The 18,948-nt window shown below is 35.5% G+C and overlaps 1 protein-coding gene across 2 annotated transcripts in view; it reads right to left on the bottom strand.

Annotated features, from left to right (window-relative positions):
• LOC149803503 (core histone macro-H2A.1-like) overlaps positions 1 to 17,602 on the bottom strand; it is a 40,072-nt gene extending 22,470 nt beyond the window's left edge. For both annotated transcript variants that reach the window (XM_089953236.1, XM_089953238.1), the window contains exons 1-5: positions 17,315 to 17,602; positions 11,507 to 11,613; positions 9,382 to 9,591; positions 7,069 to 7,179; positions 3,397 to 3,487 (exon numbers count right to left, since the gene is read on the bottom strand). In XM_089953236.1, the coding sequence (XP_089809362.1) occupies positions 3,397 to 3,487; positions 7,069 to 7,179; positions 9,382 to 9,591; positions 11,507 to 11,613; positions 17,315 to 17,486 (691 nt within the window). In that variant the 5' untranslated portion in view covers positions 17,487 to 17,602. The remainder of the gene's footprint in view (positions 1 to 3,396; positions 3,488 to 7,068; positions 7,180 to 9,381; positions 9,592 to 11,506; positions 11,614 to 17,314) is intronic.
• Between the last annotated feature and the right edge of the window lie 1,346 nt (positions 17,603 to 18,948).

Genomic DNA, 18,948 nt, shown 5'->3' with positions numbered 1-18,948 from the left:
ATAGTAAGCCAGAATGGCCATTGTTGCAGCCAATATTAACTCTTCCATGATGTCTAAATGTGTCTGACATTATGGAGTGGTACCCCTTGACTGGGAAACTTCTTGTCTTGAAAGAGAATGAGAAAGAAATTTGCCAGCTGGGGAATGGAAGCTGAGAGTAGTGTGATGTTAGTGATGTAACAACAGTCATTGAAAACTTGATATTTCCCCTTGTATGGCTTCAAAGTGGAGGCCTTCTAACTGTTTCAATCCCCTGACAAGAGACAGGAACAAAGCAAAGTTTCTCTGGAGGCCTTAACTGCTTGAGCAGTGTGAGGGATGCTACAATGTTTCTGGGTACAACTTCATTAAATTGAGCAGATTACTGATCCATCGGGAGGGCAATATGAGTTATTTTGCAGTCTGCACCCCTCATTTTCTTAATTATCTTCAGAATCAAAACTGATAGAGAGAAGGCATATGTCCATATTCCCTTCCAGCTAAATGAAAAGGCACTGACATCCCATGTTTTCAAGTCTGGAAATGGGAAGATAAGGTTGTCAGTTTGATGTTCCACCTTGTCACAAACAGTATTAGCATCAGATGGTGCCACTGGGCACAGACTGCGTAGAAGACTGACAGATGAAGATACCTCTCACTAGCAGCTAGTACTTCCATGATAATGAGTTGATCAGTCTTCAATACCTGTCCTGTCCGATACTGGGAATGCCACTGAAGGTATTCCCATACCAAGAGGTAAGGCCTGATGATTTGGTTTCCCATTTTTTAAAGATGAATGTCACTATGACTGAATTGTCCAACATTATCAGGACTGTCTTTCCACTGATGCATTCCACCCAAACATGGAAAGCATTGAGAATGGCTTTCATTTTCTCTTGCAGCATCCACTTGCCACTGACCATCACAAAGTCCCATAGCAAGTGTGCTACCCCAACCAAAAAATTGGCATCTGAACAAATTATTTCTGGTTGTGGGGTTTCTAATGGTACTCCTGCCAGTAGCTACTCCTTGTCTAAGGGAATATTTGACCTTGCTCAAGATTGTAAGATGGTGATCTAAATGACCTGAGATCGGACACCACTGTGCCAGAAGGACCATCAACAGAGGGTGCATATAAAGGTGGCTATGGTGTAACATGTCCACTGCCACAGTGAATAGACCAATAGTTGAAGGAACTTCCTCACGAACAAAAGATCTTGGTCGATACCTTTTCTGATGCAAGAACAATACTTTCAATGTGTTTTGAATAAAGATGCACTGAGTTGACATCTTTTAAGAATACCATACTCGGATGGACAAAATGCTGTAAAGGGATAATGGCTGACTTCTCTACACTGATTATCCACCCTATGCTATGAATTAGAAAAAGTAGGTTATTCATGTTGTGAAACCGAACTTATCACATGTTTTTACAGCATGTCATCCAGGTATGCCACTGTAGATATGGAGGACCTGGTATATGATGCAGTTAAACATCTTACTGAAGGCAGCTGGATATAGATTAAACAAAATTGAAGAGTGCAAAAAGTGGCACACTACCTCATGGTAAGTTAACCAACAATATTTGTGCAATGCAATATAAATTAGTATATGGAAGTACACAAAGGACAGGTTATGACTGACTGCATACTGTTCCCATTGCACTAAAAGACAGATGGACTTTGCCATCTCCATCTTGAATTTCAGGATATAAATAATTTGATAGAACCTGCTTAAGCCAATCATAGTTCTTAACTAGCCAATGGATTTCACAACTAGAAAGATTCTAAAGTAAAAACATGTGGTATGCCCATTTTATGAGTAAATCATATATTTCCTTCATCCACCTTCATGGAATTACCTGGAAGTTCTGTCATGACAGGGGATGATAAAAGTGGATGGGGCTGAAAGAACATCCAAAGACAATTAAAAAAACTCCAAGGATCACTGAATCATTTTGCAGAATAGGGGTGATTCAAGTCTAATCTAATTCATCAGAAGGAGTTTAGCATCCAAAGGTGGGACACCAGTGTGCAGGAAGAATGATGAGTTACTGATGGTTGGTTGGAGGTCTGGGGGAAGATAAACTTGTAACAGTCTGCGATATGTCTGGTATCAATTGTCCCAAGCAGCGGGGAGGAGTGTTCAGTTCTTGGTACTCTATGGACAATCCAAGCAGCAGTATTTTAAACTTTTAGAAGTTACTGTAGTAGGTATTGAGATGAACCAGATAGAAGAAAGTTACAATAGTCAAACTCTGAAAGTGCTACGAACACACAAGTGCTTTAATGGCAACAGAAAGAAATTGTAAAGGCAGCTGATGTGTCTCAGCTGCAGATATGTAGCCTTGCATGTATTCATGACATGTTGGTGTAATGAGAGAGAACTGTCAAGAGTGACACCTAGGTTTCATACTGATTGTGTGAATTTATTGTTGGTGTTGTTGATACTTATTGTTTGAAATAAGGAATAGGGATGAGACAGTCTTAATGAGCATCATTCATCTGCAGCTTGTTACATGTCATCCAGGACCTGACATCAGACATCCACGTATCTATGACTTAGATGGTAGGTAGCATCAACTTCATTTGGTTGACTAGATTTGCATATCTGAGTGTCATCAGCATACAACTGGTCAGACACCAGATCATGATTTATGAAACTTAAAAGGCCAGAATGTATAAAATGAAGAGAACATGTCAGAGAAAACGATGGAACACCAAAACAAAGATGAACTGGAATCTATTCCATTTACAGACACAGTTTGTGTCATTTCAGCTAAGTATTACTTGAACCATAGTAATGGTAAATCACAAAATCAAATAGTTGCTGGAGACTATGAAGTAATATACCATGATCGGTTGTGTTAGATGTTGCAGACAGGTCAAACAGGGAGGGAACTGAAATTAGAGAGAAGGTCATTAACTACTTTCAGAAGGACAGTTTTGGTAATGTGACAAGACTGGTATGCTGATTAATACTTACAAAAAGGACTATTTAAATTTAGATAAAACACAAGATGTGGAAGAACAGTTTTTCTAAGATTTTTGCCATATGTGAGAGGTTAGAAATGAATTGAAGTGCTTGTGCAGAAACCATATTTCTTCTTTCAGTCACAATGATCTGGACCTCTTGACCCCCAAAATTAATAGGTTTCTTCCTTACACCAACTGAATCAAACCCAGAAATGCACCAGACCACGAAGACAAAATTTTATGCACATGTTTACCCACCTGAAATAATATCTGCCAAGTTTCAACATGGTCCATGGAAAGATGCACATGTGGTTGCAAAACACAAGACTTTGGAGATGAATGCATAGGAAAGACAGACAACACAAACAGTACACAACCCTACCACATTCATGCCTGGAACATAATTATAGATCTACTCTGCAAATGCAAGATATTATCTTACCAACTTCTCCTCCCATGTAGAAGGTTTCATTTGTAGGGTGCACTATAGCATCTGCTGATATTTTCACAAGGTCTCCCTGAAGAACAGTCAGCTGCAAAATAACAACCAGGAGAATTCTATAATAGATAAAAGCAAATACACTGTACTATCTAATAATAAAACAAACTAGTCAAAGCCCTGTTTATGAGAGGTAAAATTTTTTGGGGTATGTTTGAACCTTATCCACAAATCAGTATTAAAACTTCCAACCTTATTAATTTAAAAAATATTTGCAATCAAGCTCAAACAAGAAAATTAAATCTTACAGTTTTTATCGTGGTACCAGTTTCTTCAAACAAGAGTCCCTTGACATGACTGACACTCTAGTGGCCAAAGAGAATTTCTAGGAATCTATGATAAATCCATTTCTTCTGTTCTTTTCATCTTTATAACTGCTGAGCACTGATACCATCTTTGATATTCTTGATAAATTCCAAAATAACAAATATGGAAGAAAAAAATATATTTTCTTACATGTTTGAGTTAACATGTTCACAAGTTATCTGTAAGTGCAGCACAAAATTATTTGACATGGCCTTTGACCCTGCAATTGGTGCCATGAATAGAAGTCATTAACTAAGTTGTCTTGGACAATGTCAAAATATGAAAAGCTTGGTTAAATATATAGTTACTATCATCTTGGAAATAAACTTCATCATTTAAATTTACCATTCCAGGTATTCTTCCATTATATCCACAAATATGTGTTAAATGATAAAACTCCATTTATCCTAGTTTATGGTATCATTCACACAAGCCAGTACAGCTAATAACCTGAATCTAGAACTTTGACCTTAAAATCAATTTCAGAGTACTGACTATTTCCTTATTCACTGGAATGCAACTAAATACAAAGACTGATAAAAACTCATCTGTATATGTACAAGTCAATGTTTTCATGCCCTCAGTGATGTAAAAGAATGCAAGCAATGACTTTTCCTCTGACTGAACTCAAGGTCAAACAGGTCTGGTTTTCAAACTCATTTCAAACTCAAATGTTTAATTACAGTTAGAATTGAGATAAAAGAATAAGACAGGGCAAGGAAGGGCAAAAATACACAATTGTATACTAAACAAATAAATACATAAGAATTTGAAATGTTTGCTTTGTCTCTGTGATTATATTTTGTTTAAAAAATAATATCTATTTAATTCAATTAACATACTGGGTTTTACAATGACAAAGATATTTTAAACTTATAATAGTGGAACATATTTACTGTTGATACAAAATTTACAGTATAAGAACGGGAAGTATGACTAATCAGATCACACATCAACACATGTTCACAATAACAAGTAGTAGATTAGACATGTGCTACCTTCAACTCAACATCAGCAGGACAAGGACTTCAAAAAATGTTGATTATGCAGTATATAATTTAATTAATTGGGATTATGATTTTTTCCCACTATGTTTCGACTGCAAAATAAAGGACAACTGAAAGAAATATACAAAGAACAAAAAAAAAATGAAATTACCATTGAACAAAGAACGTTACATCCACATTACTATTATATAAATTGTGGACCGAAAGGATAAGTATATACTGGGCAACGTACATTATGCCCCGATTTAGGTCGGCCATGTTTATTATGGCTCAAGTAGTCCCAGAATCAACCATCTGATCTGAAATGGAGCTAGTTTAGGTCCATGAAAGGGGCACGTAACTAACTAATCCTGCATGCCAAAGTTAAAGTTTTAAGAAAGCTCATTTTGTATGATAGTAGCCTCAGTTCAAGGCTCAAACTGATCTGAATTAAGCCATGTCAAAACCCATGAGAGATTCCAATTTCAAAAACAGGGTGAGGAAATTTGGACTTTATCATCCACTCTACCATGTGTAGTTACTACTGCCTGAAAGTGTCCAAAATCATGGAGTAGCTGCCTCTGAAAGCAACCAGGGCAAAAAATTTATCCTTGAACAGCAGAGAAAGAAATCAACCAGCTGAGGGACTGAGACACAAAAGAGATGAAGATGTTGACTGTTCCTGAACATGTACCCCTTTCCCTTACAAGCCTTCAAAGTGAATGGCTCTCTAACTCACAAGATTCTTTCCACATTTGAAGGCTGAAACTCCTTTCTTGCAGAGCTCTCCCAAAAAGAGTTTGGATTGGAGGTGGAGCCAGTCCTGACTGGAAGGACTTTCCTGGGCACATCTATCAACAGACTGACTAATTTGCCAATACATGTCCCATCTGAGAGTGGATATCAGAATCTATTTGCAGTTCTATCAATATGACCATCCATTCAGGAGAAGCAACAATAAGAAGATTTTGATAATGGACACTGTGGGAGATACTGAATGTTAGATCATTTAGTACTTCCAGTCATAAGAAGTCCTTTAGGTTAAGCCCTTTGTGGATATTTTCATCTATTCAGGTGGAGCAGAGGAAACAAGATTTTCAAGATGACTGCTGTGGTGGCAATATTGAATGTCAGATCAGCACCATTTGCATTTATGATCAACAGCCATCACATGAATTCTTTTAGTGAAAAACCCCATATCAATATGACATTCATAAAGCTGGATTAGTGAGAAAATGATTTTCAAGATGATCATCAAAGCAACCATACTGGATGTTGGCAAAAACATTTTTAATTCAGAAACAAGACCTTTGGATATATGTATGTGCAGTTTCATGGCAATCCTCATATTAGTTAAGGAGTAGTGATAACAAAACTTGTGCTAAATGATGGGCTACAGACTCTTGCACAAGCTGTGCCATGAAAAGATTTATTACTAAAGTTACCAACTCTACAAGAATACATACTGATTACTAACTGTAAATGAAAAGTATGACATTGATGATAAAACAGTTTCAAATTCCTTATTCCATATCTCTGGAATCACGTCACTGACAACACCACATTTAATACTGCCAAACATATTTTTAACATTATTTCAAGATCTAGGGGTGAGAGGAAATACGAAAACCACTTTCACAGGAAATTCTATAAGAAGAACTTAGACATAAAAGATCCTGAAGTTTAAATTATATTTAGAGTGCAGCTTTGACTTTATAAATTTCATTTTCATTGGCAAGTCCTGGTAAAGGAAAACATTATCTTTACAAGTTTAATTTAAACTAAATGCATACATTGTTTCAACTCTGAAAATGTTAAAACCCTAATGATCAAGGACATTACAGTTACAATCCTACCTCTTTATAACACTATTCACTACAGCCATAAGAGTCACCTTCCATACAAATGAGGTAACCTTATATGAGAGGATGTTACAAAGCTTTGTACTGATTTTGCATTATTAAAATACCAAAAGAGAATGTTTAAAGGTCAAATCTTCATTAAATAAATTCCTCAGATTTTAAAATTATACGTAAATTCCAAATCTGCTTCTCATTAAAACTTTACCTTCACTTAATTCTCAAAATAAATGATGAGAATCAATGAAAACTTATAATTGTCAAAAATTTCCAACTCCCTTGATTTAAGTTTAGTTTGTGTTATGAAAAACATACTACCAGAACAATCCAACCATCCATCCCTGTATGTGTATCAACTGAAGAGTTAATTCAAGTTAAACAATTTTTTTTGTGGTTGTGCAGCATTATTTCTAAATTGTGAGAAATCCAGAAAAGTGGTAATCTTTCACGTTTTGAAAACAAACCTTTTGTCCCAAAAAGAGTTTTTTCTCAGATAAGATGGTGAATCCTCCTGTTATAGTCCCTTTTGGAGTGGGTATAGCGTCTGCAGTACCATCTGTTCCATCAGTGTTTGCCTGTAGAGAGAAAATAGGGGATGCATGAACCATATTTCTTTGCACTTTCTTGTAACCAGTATTTGCTTTTTCAACAGCAGATGCATGATATATGAATTAACAGCCATCATATTCCAAGTCAGTCTGAAAATAAAATTGGTCTGATGCATGCATTCACTGCTTGTAAAACACAACGAATTAGGTTCTTCATGAGAACTGTTCAATCTATAAGAATTAAACTGTAATACAACCTTGAAAAAACGCCAAGATGCAAAGCAAATTTTATTGTGAAGAATGTTTCTTTAATAAAACATACCTTAGAATAATGTTAATAGTATATCTGCTATCTTGCAAATCCAGCTTTCTCAATCTAAAAATAGATATTCAACATGACTTGTTTTAATAAGAGATGTGCTACAAGATTATCTGCTTGAAAAGGAAAACCTGAACTAGAGTGGTCTCCCTTTGGACAGAAGGATTCATGCTAGTTCCCATCAATCACAAGTTACTACTGTAGAAGATTTACAAGCTCTTCCAGGTATGAAACTGTAGGGAGGGCATGGAAGCATGTGCCCACATTATGATCAGGTAAGTATTTTTGATTGTTGTTGTTGTTGTCAGGTTTAACGCCATTTTCCAGCACAAGATAGGCTACACATGACGGAGAGTATTAATGGTGGAGGAAGAACCCAGGAAAACCCCAGAAAGAACCACCGACCTACGAGAAGCTTCTGGCAAGCTTTCTCACATACCCACATTGGCCAAATCCGAGACTTGAACCTCTGCCAACAGAGGTGAGACGGCAGTGATCCATAATGATGAGCACTCTTGACCGCTTGGCCACTAGGAGCCCCGATTATTATTGTTGTTGTTGTTATTGTTGTGGGGTTTAACACCATTTTTCAGCACACGATAGGCTATACATGGCGGCCAGTATTAATGGTGGAGGAAGAACCCGGAAAGAACCACCAACACACGAGAAGCTACTGGCAAGCTTTCTCACATGCCCACATTAGCCGAATCTGAGACTCGAACCCACGCAGACAGTGGTGAGATGGCAATGATCCGTAATGGAGAGCGCTTTAGATCACGCGATTATTATTGAAGAAACAATGGTTTCTTCTACCAGTATGTTCCCCAATCATAATACCATATTTACCATATATGTTGGAAAGCATAAATTAATTAAGAAAGTAATTTTTTGGTGCACTGCATGTTCTGGAACACAGTTTTCTCGAGTCATAAGTTGAGGGACACCTTTAAAATCATCCAAAAATTACATGTCGGAAAATGCACTCCAACTGAAATTTAATTTTAAAAAATATAAAACTGTATTTGAGATAAAACTCTTCAATCCATAACAGTATCATCTCATCAACACAACCCAGAGCTCCCATCGAACTTAAACAAGGCTTTTTTACCATCTCCTCATATGGAGAAACCTCTCCCCTGTTTACAGCAAGCATCTTGCAGAATGATCATCCACCAGAAAGCACAGTCAGCATAAATCTGAGATTTATAGAGAAAGTTTGGTCCTTGCAAGGAATATTGGTTTCTTAACTTTCTGATAAATCATGGAACATTAATTTGATCTCTCTTAAAGTTTCACCTTTAACTTATACAGACAGATGCCATAAATTACTGGCCGCCAGACAGCCCATTTAACCACCCATACAGGTGTTATGCAGAATGATCACTTACAAATTTGTACACTTTGCCTCTGCATACAACAAATTACAATTTTTTTTAAATTAAATTTTTTCTTTTTGCATCTCTAACACAGAGAAATATGTCTGGTCCAAACATCTGGAACACAATCTGCATTTTTGGGGAGTAGATAATGAATACCATATGTACTCACTTATACGTCAAGTCCAATGCAAACTGCACAGATCTAAAACTGTTATTGCATAATACACTGACATATCTGGGTCTGTACAGTTTGTTATGAGTAATCAGTAGAACAAACAACACAGACCCTGACATGCAGATGTATTAGGCTATGGCAGATCAGGGTCTTTGTTGTTTGCAGTTTGCCATGACTTATAAGCAAGTATGTATAGTAATTAATACAAACTGAATTGATTGTATTTCCACAGTTGCTATAGTGAACCAATACAGAGCACCAGTTAAAAAAAACATTTTGTCCAATATTCTTAACTGTCCCAATCATAAATTCCCAGTATAATCATAAAGCTTACTGGCTTTATTTTTCATACTCACAGCTCCTCTTCCTTTGCCACCCTTGGCTTTCCTCTTCTTGGCCTCTGAAGTTGATGTTTTACCCGGACTACCAGGAGTATTGATGGGGACAACAGGTTTCTTTGGAGCTGCCAGTACATTGATGACTTTTCCTCCTTTCCTCCTGATGAGTAATTCTGGATGGATTCTTGGCAAAACACCACCTGAAGCTATTGTCACATGCTTCAGCAGCTGGAAATGATCAAGAGATCTGATGTTTTACATCCATTTACAAGGGATTTCCACCCCACCCCCATAAATTGGAAAGCTTATGAAGCAATTACAATAATGGAGAAGAGTCTTCAGATATTTCAAAGGGAATACAATATAAATAACAGATATTTCAAAGGGAATACAATATTATAAATAACAGATATTTCAAAGGGAATACAATATAAATAAATATAAATAACAGATACTATGTCAGGGTATATACAGTCAATGCTACCTTGCACCAATTAACTACAACTCTGGTGTTGCACACAGGATCTCCATCCTCCAAATCTGGGGGACACACATGTTAGTGGGACAAAAAAATTAATAATATATAATGCATTATATATATATCCATAAAAATGAGTTAATGAGATATTTATGCCACTTTAATTTTATCACCAGCTCTATACTATCATATTTTCCTTGGACATTATTGCATTGCAATAAAAGGTGTATCATGTGCTCAAGTAACTCATGAATTATTAATTTGTTTGAATATCTAGTTAACTTGTTTGAATATCTAGTTAACCTGTTTGAATATCTAGTTAACCTGTTTGAATATCTAGTTAACTTGTTTGAATATCTAGTTAACTTGGGAGTTTTCTGTTACAGATCATGCTTTAATTCAACTTTAGTGCACACCATTGTCTACTAGCATATATTACAAAATAAATACTGATGTTCTCTGAATTAGTTTTCATTCCAAAGTAACAAAACAGGAATTAAATAATAAATTGTGCATTTGCATACATTTAGTCTCTTTTGTCACCACTGTAGAGGTGGTTTTAAGCTCAAAAATATGTTACACTAACAGCTAGTCTTCTTCCGATTACTAATTACAATTGATCATCAGCTGGTTAAACAAACCAATAAGATAATCGATTGTGAAAATCCATAATCAAATGTGTGCAAAGGGAGACTACTTCTTTTTAGTTGTATGCAAAACACAAAGGTTAGTAAAACTCCTGTGTAAATGGTAACTTAAATAAGGCTTCAAATCCACTAAATGAATTATTTATTCCGTTCACAAATAGCAAATATAAAATCCTTTGTAGTATTTGTAACTAATGACAAACAAGAAAACCATGTCCTTCTATACTTTAAGTTACAGACACATCACATATGAATGAAAGGATTTTGGGAGACTGTAACAGTATTTCAGTTACAAGAGACTGATCAGCCATAAAAAGTTATTTGCATTTATCAAAACTGTATAACAAAAATAATATAACACAAGAGAAAACAAATGTAATATTTTTATCAGGTTAAACTATACATGTCACTAAAAGAGATTACACCTGTACATTTATTAGCATTTTGAACATGTGAGCAAAGATATAACTGTATAACAGATAAAAATTAAAATTTGCTTTTAGTAACTGATTATTATTGATTATCAGTTGGTTAAATTGAACCGATTATTGATTATGAAATTCTGACTGATTCCTGTCATATTAACAGCAATTAAACACTTTACATCAAAATTCAGCCAACTGCGACAAACTTTAAATGTTTTCATTGCCAGATACTTTGTTTTAAAATAAGATACCCATTGCCATCCGGCAGACGACCACTTTTCACAATACTGACCATTGCTTGCAACAATAGAAACATGGATGGGCATCCTCTAATGCAGAGGGAGCACAGGGTCAAAATCTGGAGGACAGTGGAAAAAACAATAATGGAAACCAATAAGCTCACAAACAATGTGCAGCACTGGTGAGTCTAAGTTCAAATGGAATAAACAAAAGATTCAGTGGTCACACAACCAAGTTTAATGACAATTTTCTGAGGAAAATTAGTTGTTCATTACATTTGGGATTTTGTAACATAAGGGATCCTTATAGCAGGGATTTTAAAACCTTTCAGCAAGCTATAAAACTGAACTCACCTGATGCAACTCTTCATCGTTTGCTACTGCTAACAGAATATGTCTGGGAGTAACTCTACCTTTCTTGTTGTCTCTTGCTGCATTCCCAGCCAACTCTAAAATTTCAGCTGGAAAATTAAAGAATGAATATGACTGAATTCAATTAACAATGAAAACATGTTAATATATTGCTCTTTACAAATAACTTGATATACAGTCATTAAAAATATTTAAGATAGTAAGTAATTCATCCAATAAAAAGAGGAATGGAGCTGCTTCCCTCCATTGTGTACCTAACTCCTATTTAAGTCTGCACCTATGCTTCATATAGCCTTAAATTAGTTGATGGTTATATCAACAAAATACCTTCATGAAACTGTAATCCTGCAAAATGTCCTTAAATTATTTATCTTTATTGCATCTTTGATGTAAATGTTATCTGCATTATCAGGAGATGAAAAAATGATGAACTTGATATGAATGGATTCTCTCAGTTGTAATTTGTAATGTATTCTTTTTTGAAGAAAAAAACAGCTAACGTTTTGAGAAATCTTGTGTGACTGAAATTAAACAGAAGTGTCTTTGGTCAATTGAGTATCTTTTAGATTTTCATTTTGCTAATTGTGCATTCAACTGAGGTGACAACTTGGTCTTAATTATCCCCCAGCCCCAACCAAGGCACTCAGGGACCCCATGCTTCCTGGTCAAATATATGTGAAATTCTCAAAGACTGTACCCTTTCTCCCTGTAATGAGTCCACATCACAGACCTCACTTTCCCCCGAGGATGTTTATGCTTTTTACATTTTGATCAGCCATGGCCAATCTGCAGAACAGCCAAAGGAAAGACTTAAAGTCAGTGTGACTGATGAACAGCTAACCCTAAACACTGTAATTATCTTGCAAAAAGGACTGCCCCTCTGAAGGCTACTTTGACCTGTTTCAAAGAAACCATAATCTATTGAGAGTATATGTTAGCAGCTGTGATTGGCAAATAAATGATTCTCTAGTTTGATGTAATGGTGTTTAGATTAAACTGACATGATTGTAAATCATGAAATTAATCAAAACTTTCTCAGAGTTACATTTGGACAACACTATCAAATCAGGCATATGGGATAATAAAAAGCACAATCTGAGTCCACATAATTTGTACTAAGACACTACATTATCAGTATAGACTGTTAAAAAGAGTAGAAAAGTATGCTGACTTACAAAAATCAGTCAACAAAATCTGGATTAATTTTTCAGGAAATGGATTTGTGATGAAAATGACAGTAATGCCAACAAAAGGTAAAAGATTAGGTGAAAGTTCCATTTCACTATTGATATTTAAGTCCTAGTACCAGAGTACCTAAAGCTTGTGTGAATTCATCAACAATTAAATCTGCAGTCTCAAGCTATTTTAGGTACCATCCATGTACCTGTAACCTCGATTAATTTATCTTTCCTACACAGCCCATGTTATATGCCACCATCTTTATTGCTTAGGGCCAACTTCTAAATGATCATTCTTAGGATTGAAACTAATTACTGATGATTTTATTGTTGTGGTTTATTTTTTGTTTTTAAATTTGTTATAGGTGTAAACTATTATACATTCACATGTACAATGTTTAAACTTCATATTCTATTTATTGAAATATAGTTTTGGAGCAAAATTATAAATGGCTAAGAACTCAATCCTGATACTGTGTGCATTAACATAATGATCATGTACATTTTCAATTTCCTTTTCTATCCCTCTGAGAGTGAGGGATTCCTGAGTTCCATGAGTGAAAGGTCCATTACTCCTCTTTCTGCAACTCTGTTGAGAAACCCTGCCCTCACTAATGAAGCTTGAAGGAAATATGGCATTTTGTATATTTCTTAAAGTGTTTGTTCATTACCCTCTCAAAGTTTTGCTAACCCTCAAGATCTCAGACTCTAGTATACCTACACTTATTAAAACCTGTAACTCAACCATACCAAAAGCAGGTTTATTAAGCTCCCCTTTCACAGTTAAGTGACCTTTGTAATTTTAGCTGTTTGTTCAGTACACACTCATTATTTGGGAGATAATTTTGCATACACTAATGAATATTTAATTTGGAAATATATTTTCAATAAAGTATCTAAACATATAAAACTAGGTCACAATGGCCTAATTTTGCATGCTTAAGTGACTTTTGAATTTTCTCCAGCTTGTTCTTTACACTTATACCAACTATGTCATTTTTTAAATTTCATTACACATACCTTTAAATTGCAATTATTTAGTCTATTTCACATCTCATCAATCAATATTCCCAGCATGATCATTATATAATTGCACCAGAAATTACATGCAACAAAATTAGTGGTAAAGTAAATACACATTGTTAGATGACACCAACCAAAATATGTGATCCTTTGTAAATGATATTGCATGTCATGCACTATAATGTCCTCATGAGAGCACTGCATAAAGGAAATAATCTGTACTACCCCCTGCAGTGGTAATGATTAGTCCACTTTTCTTGACCCATTCAGTGCCCAACCATGATTGGTAATTGTTGTCATGTGTGTGTGTGTGTGTGTGTGTGTGTGTGTGTGTGTGTGTGTGTGTGTGTGTGTGTGTGTGGATGCAGAGATCTCGGAAATGCTTAATTACGCGTATTTGGACACCAATTTTTGATCTGGGATGCAGAAAATCACTGAGGTGGGAGTCCTCCATAAGCATGTAATAGGTGTGTGGCAAAATTCAAAGACTTGCCAGTCCTGCTTCAGCCACCTGCTTTGTGGGAAAATGTGTTTATCAATTAGCTGTGCTGATATTTACAATGACAGAATTCAATGACTGAAAGACCCCTTGATGTACATAAATCTTGCCATTTTATAAGAGTACATAAAAAAGAACATGATGCAATAGCTGGGTGGCAAGTTCAAAGGCTTTGACTGGCAGCCGGGTGGCAATGTACTGATATTTACAGTGATTGAATTCAGAGGCAGAAAGACCCAAAGATGTACATATGGTCATTTATAAAAGTACATCAAATAAACAACTTTAGCTTTCGTTATTATGTTCATTTCCGAATGTAGCGGAATAAGCCGTGCAATGACATCAGAATCTTGAGACTTAGACAAAATGTCATTCATAAGTGGGTGACAAGTCGCCTAAAAATGTAAACTTCGCCTTCTTCTGTTAGGAAGGTGAAAACGACTTTGCCCTGTGATTATTTAAGAGGTACACTGACTGACCATACTATATTTTTTTTAAATGCCCCTCGCCTTAGCCCGGTTAGTTCTAGTGTTGTAGCGTAATGTATTTATCAAGACATCAGTAACTATGCTTTGTTTTTATATCAATCACACTGACAAACAAACTTTTGCCCATTGACAAACATTATGTTTTGATAGCTGATTGACCATTAACCCTTTTCCAAATATGGTAGCAACTATCAATTTCCTGCATGCTATCCTTTGATGATAAAACATACAAACTTGTGCTTTAAGATCAGAATAGGTGATCTGGATATATATATTAACTGCCTCTTATACACTATTTCATCATAAAATGAGTTTGAACCAGTAGGCCTAACGGGAAATAATGGCAGACTTCGTAAAGTCTGGGACGTACCAGTTTTTTATTAGACTGTCTGTTTTCTTAAATCATTGGGCAAATATATTCAGAAAAAATATACAAATCACTGAAACCAAATCCTAGTATTATTTTATTACAGATTTAACTTTAAAATGCAAATTATGTAAGTCAGAAAGGTAAGGGACAAGGCTATGTTGTGGAATTCGGGAGATGCACTTTAAGGTCTAAGCTGTTTTCTGACTTGACACATATTTGCGAAAATACGGGAAAAACAGCAAATCAGATACCATTTATTTGCCTAAAATTACTACAAGTATGTATACAAATAAATAAACCATAAATTTGCGATTCTGTCAATGGACTGTTGTAATGAAGCTATATTATAGTGAATTACGAAAACCTCTCCATCTAAAAATAGATGCACTCACATCTGTGTTGATTCTGTAGGAAAGAAAGGACTGCAACTGTTGATGGTGGGACTCCTATTTTTACCAAAATGGGAGTCCAGAACTCCTAGTTTTAAAATCCTAGAGAGACAGTGGGTTGTGTGTGTGTGTGCATGTGTGTGGTTGTGTGTGTGTGTGTGCATGTGTTTGTGTGATTTGGATTTTTAACATAGTTTCAAAAACAATTTCAGTCATGTCACTATGATATCTGTATTTTGGCAGTTTATAGCAATGTCTACCACTGCTGAATCATGCCAAAGACATGTAGCATGATGTCCCACCCAGTCACATTATCCTGACACCAGGCTGACCAGTCCTAACACAACTTCTTAATGCTGAGTACCTAGCAAGGCAACTGTTAGCACTATGTTTTTTTATAGGTCTTTGGTATGACTCAGCTGGGGTTTCAACCCATAACCTCCCTCATCCGAGCTAGATGCTCTAACCTCTAGGCCACCCGAGAAGTAATTATTGTACGGAAGTTTTGTTAAAACAACTATGGCCTTGACCACTTACTAATCATGAATGAAAAGGCTTGGTAAAACTATATTATATTTCATTCAAATCTGCAAGTCCAATGATATCCATATTTGTATCTCTGTGAAAATTCATATGATCATCTTGAAATGAATATAAAATTACCAAATTCATATATGAGTCAATACCATTTGTGTCAACATAACGAGCTATAGCACTCATTCAATACATGCTGGAAAAAGTGTTGTGGTGAGCTAGATTCCATTTTGTCAGCACATGATAGGCTATACGTTGTAGCTGGCACAACTGGTGGAGGAAGAACCTGAGAATAACAACTTACCCATTGTAAGCTGCTGGCAAGCTTTATCTCATACCCACATAGGCTGAAAATGTGCTGGAAACAAATGGGCAATGTAATGCGCTATGTTGGTTCTGGAGTTATGGAAGAGTCATGACTTAGCTGTTATGCGTGCCATCAAGTGCCACAGGTAAACATTGTCTGCATCATCTAGTTTAATTACACTACTGTATAATTCTGCTGCATGTTTATGATAAGATTTGTCTAATGACTAGACAGTGTTTGTTTACTTATGGCACACATCAGATCCATTTACAGCTTAGTCCCATATCAAAAATGGCCTCTTTCATAACTCAACCTGGTCCAACATGCACACTGATCTGTCTCTTTTCGCATGTACTGAATGTGTGGTGTTGCCGTTTATATCCAAACAAGAGGTACTGTAATGATTTGTGCGTAAATCAAATTTAATTTAGGAACATTTCAAGATGGTCAAGTCAAAATTCACTGTGCTGCATAATTGGAGATCATTCACAATGCTGCACTGAACAAATAATATTATTACATTTTTGGCGATTAGATTCCTTTTTTAAGATCAAAAAAGGTACCTAACTTACCACCACAATGGCATACACTTTAATAAAGTTATTTTGGCTATATTTCAAATGAGTCTATATTGCATTATCTATTTTGCTGAACAAATATTATTACATTCAAGAACGGTAAGAATTTTATAACGATCAATAAGGCCTTTAACCAACCATGCTGGTGCACACTTTAATAAAAAATATGTTGACTACCCATATTTAAAATGTGTCTATATTGCACTGTCTACTTGTGCTGAACGAGTAATATTAATGCATTTGAGAACAATTAGTAACAAAAAAATAGATCAGTTAAGGCCCCTAACTTACCATACTGACGAACACTTTAATAACGATATTTTGACTACCCATATTTCACATGTGTATATACTGCATTATCTTTTGTGGATCTTTTTAAATTTTATACAGCGCAACGTGAATAATGTACATTGACTGTGATTACCCGTTAGATACTCTATCACTGCGGCCATGTACACTGGGGCACCGGCACCTATACGGAAGTGGTGCGTATCCCTCTTGAGGTAGCGTTGCATGCGACCCACGGGGAACAGCACCCCGGCCTTAGCCGATTTAGACAAGGGTTTGGTACGCTTCTTGCCCCCTCGAGCCGACATGTTCGATTTCCAATTTAAGCACTGCCACCAGGGAATCTACAACTTTTTTTGTTGACGGAAATCCGGATATGACGTTGAGCTCTTCTATTCACCACCCACAACATGCACGCACAAGCTAGGACTTGAGGACTGAACTGATCCATACCATGCCCGGCTACATATTACCGTAATGCACTGTGTATAAGTTCAATTTGATACAAACAGTCTAATCCAAGTCGTGCAGAAGATGAGAAAGAGAAACAAGGGGAACAAAATAGGATATATTTTCTTCGAGTTAATGACCCCACATTTTATAGTGAAACGGTATATAATAATAATAATAATAATAATAAATAAATAAACCAAAATTTTACTATTGTTCCTAGATCTATTCAGACTAAATTGTTCTGTCATATAGACGTTATTTTTATATTAAACAACATCCCAAAATAAATTTGGAACAAAATTAGATCTGGGTACCACTAGAAACTTTGTACCGCGGTATTTCTAAGCATACCGAGATACGCACCACGGTATACCTCCATTATATTTGGGACACAAAAAATTAAATGTTCGCGGTCAGAACCTCATTTATATTTGTACAAATTAACATCTATCAATAGCTAAAATATATATTTTTCTAATTTATATCAGAATAGCACCTTGTTATAATCATCGTTATATTATTTTTTTTAAATAATTATTTTTAGATACAAGAAAATAAAATGTCTGAACTTTAAAAAAATTGCAGCCCGACCCCGGGAAATTAAATGGTCATTATCTATACTAGATGAATTTGCTGTGTGTACGGTAATTGTTGCATAAGTTGTAATCTAATACTGTAACTAAAGTGGATTACTCAATAGCTGACACCCTGTGAAAGACATTGTGTTGACACTAGAGATTTCGTTGATAAAATAAGGAGTGTTGACAATGAAGTCTACACTTTACTAGCTGCGCTATTGATATAATAGGCAGGGAAACTTCGAGTGTGACGAAAATTGGAACTACACAAGACGTCTTATGGTAAATGTGGCAAATATTAAGATTATTGCTCCTGGCGCGATCTCTATTTTTAGAAAGCAAAAGATGGAACAAAAAGAAAAATAAACCCCAGATACCTGTAGAATAAGCTTTAATGTGTCATCAACAGCTTAATAAATATCTCTTCTATTAAAATATAAAGTTATAGTGAAAAGGAAAAAATAATAATAATAATAATAATAATGCACCAAATTTTTACTATTGTTTCTATATCTATTCAGACCAAGCAGTTCAGTCATATAGACGTTACTTTGATTAAATAATATCTGAAGAAGAAACAAATTCGGAACAAAATTAGATCTGGGTACCATGAGAAATTTTGTACCGCGGTATTTCTAAGAATACCGAGATACGAACTATGGCATACCGCTGTCCATCTGTCAATAGCTAAAAAAAAAAACATCTTGTTCTAATTCATACAAAAATAGCACACTACTAT

Source organism: Sinohyriopsis cumingii, chromosome 3 (genome assembly GCF_028554795.1).
Source record: "Sinohyriopsis cumingii isolate HCF-2022 chromosome 3, ASM2855479v2, whole genome shotgun sequence".
NCBI classification, from domain to species: domain Eukaryota; kingdom Metazoa; phylum Mollusca; class Bivalvia; order Unionida; family Unionidae; genus Sinohyriopsis; species Sinohyriopsis cumingii.
Note: the sequence above shows the minus strand (reverse complement) of the source record. Positions and strands in the feature narration are given on the sequence as shown.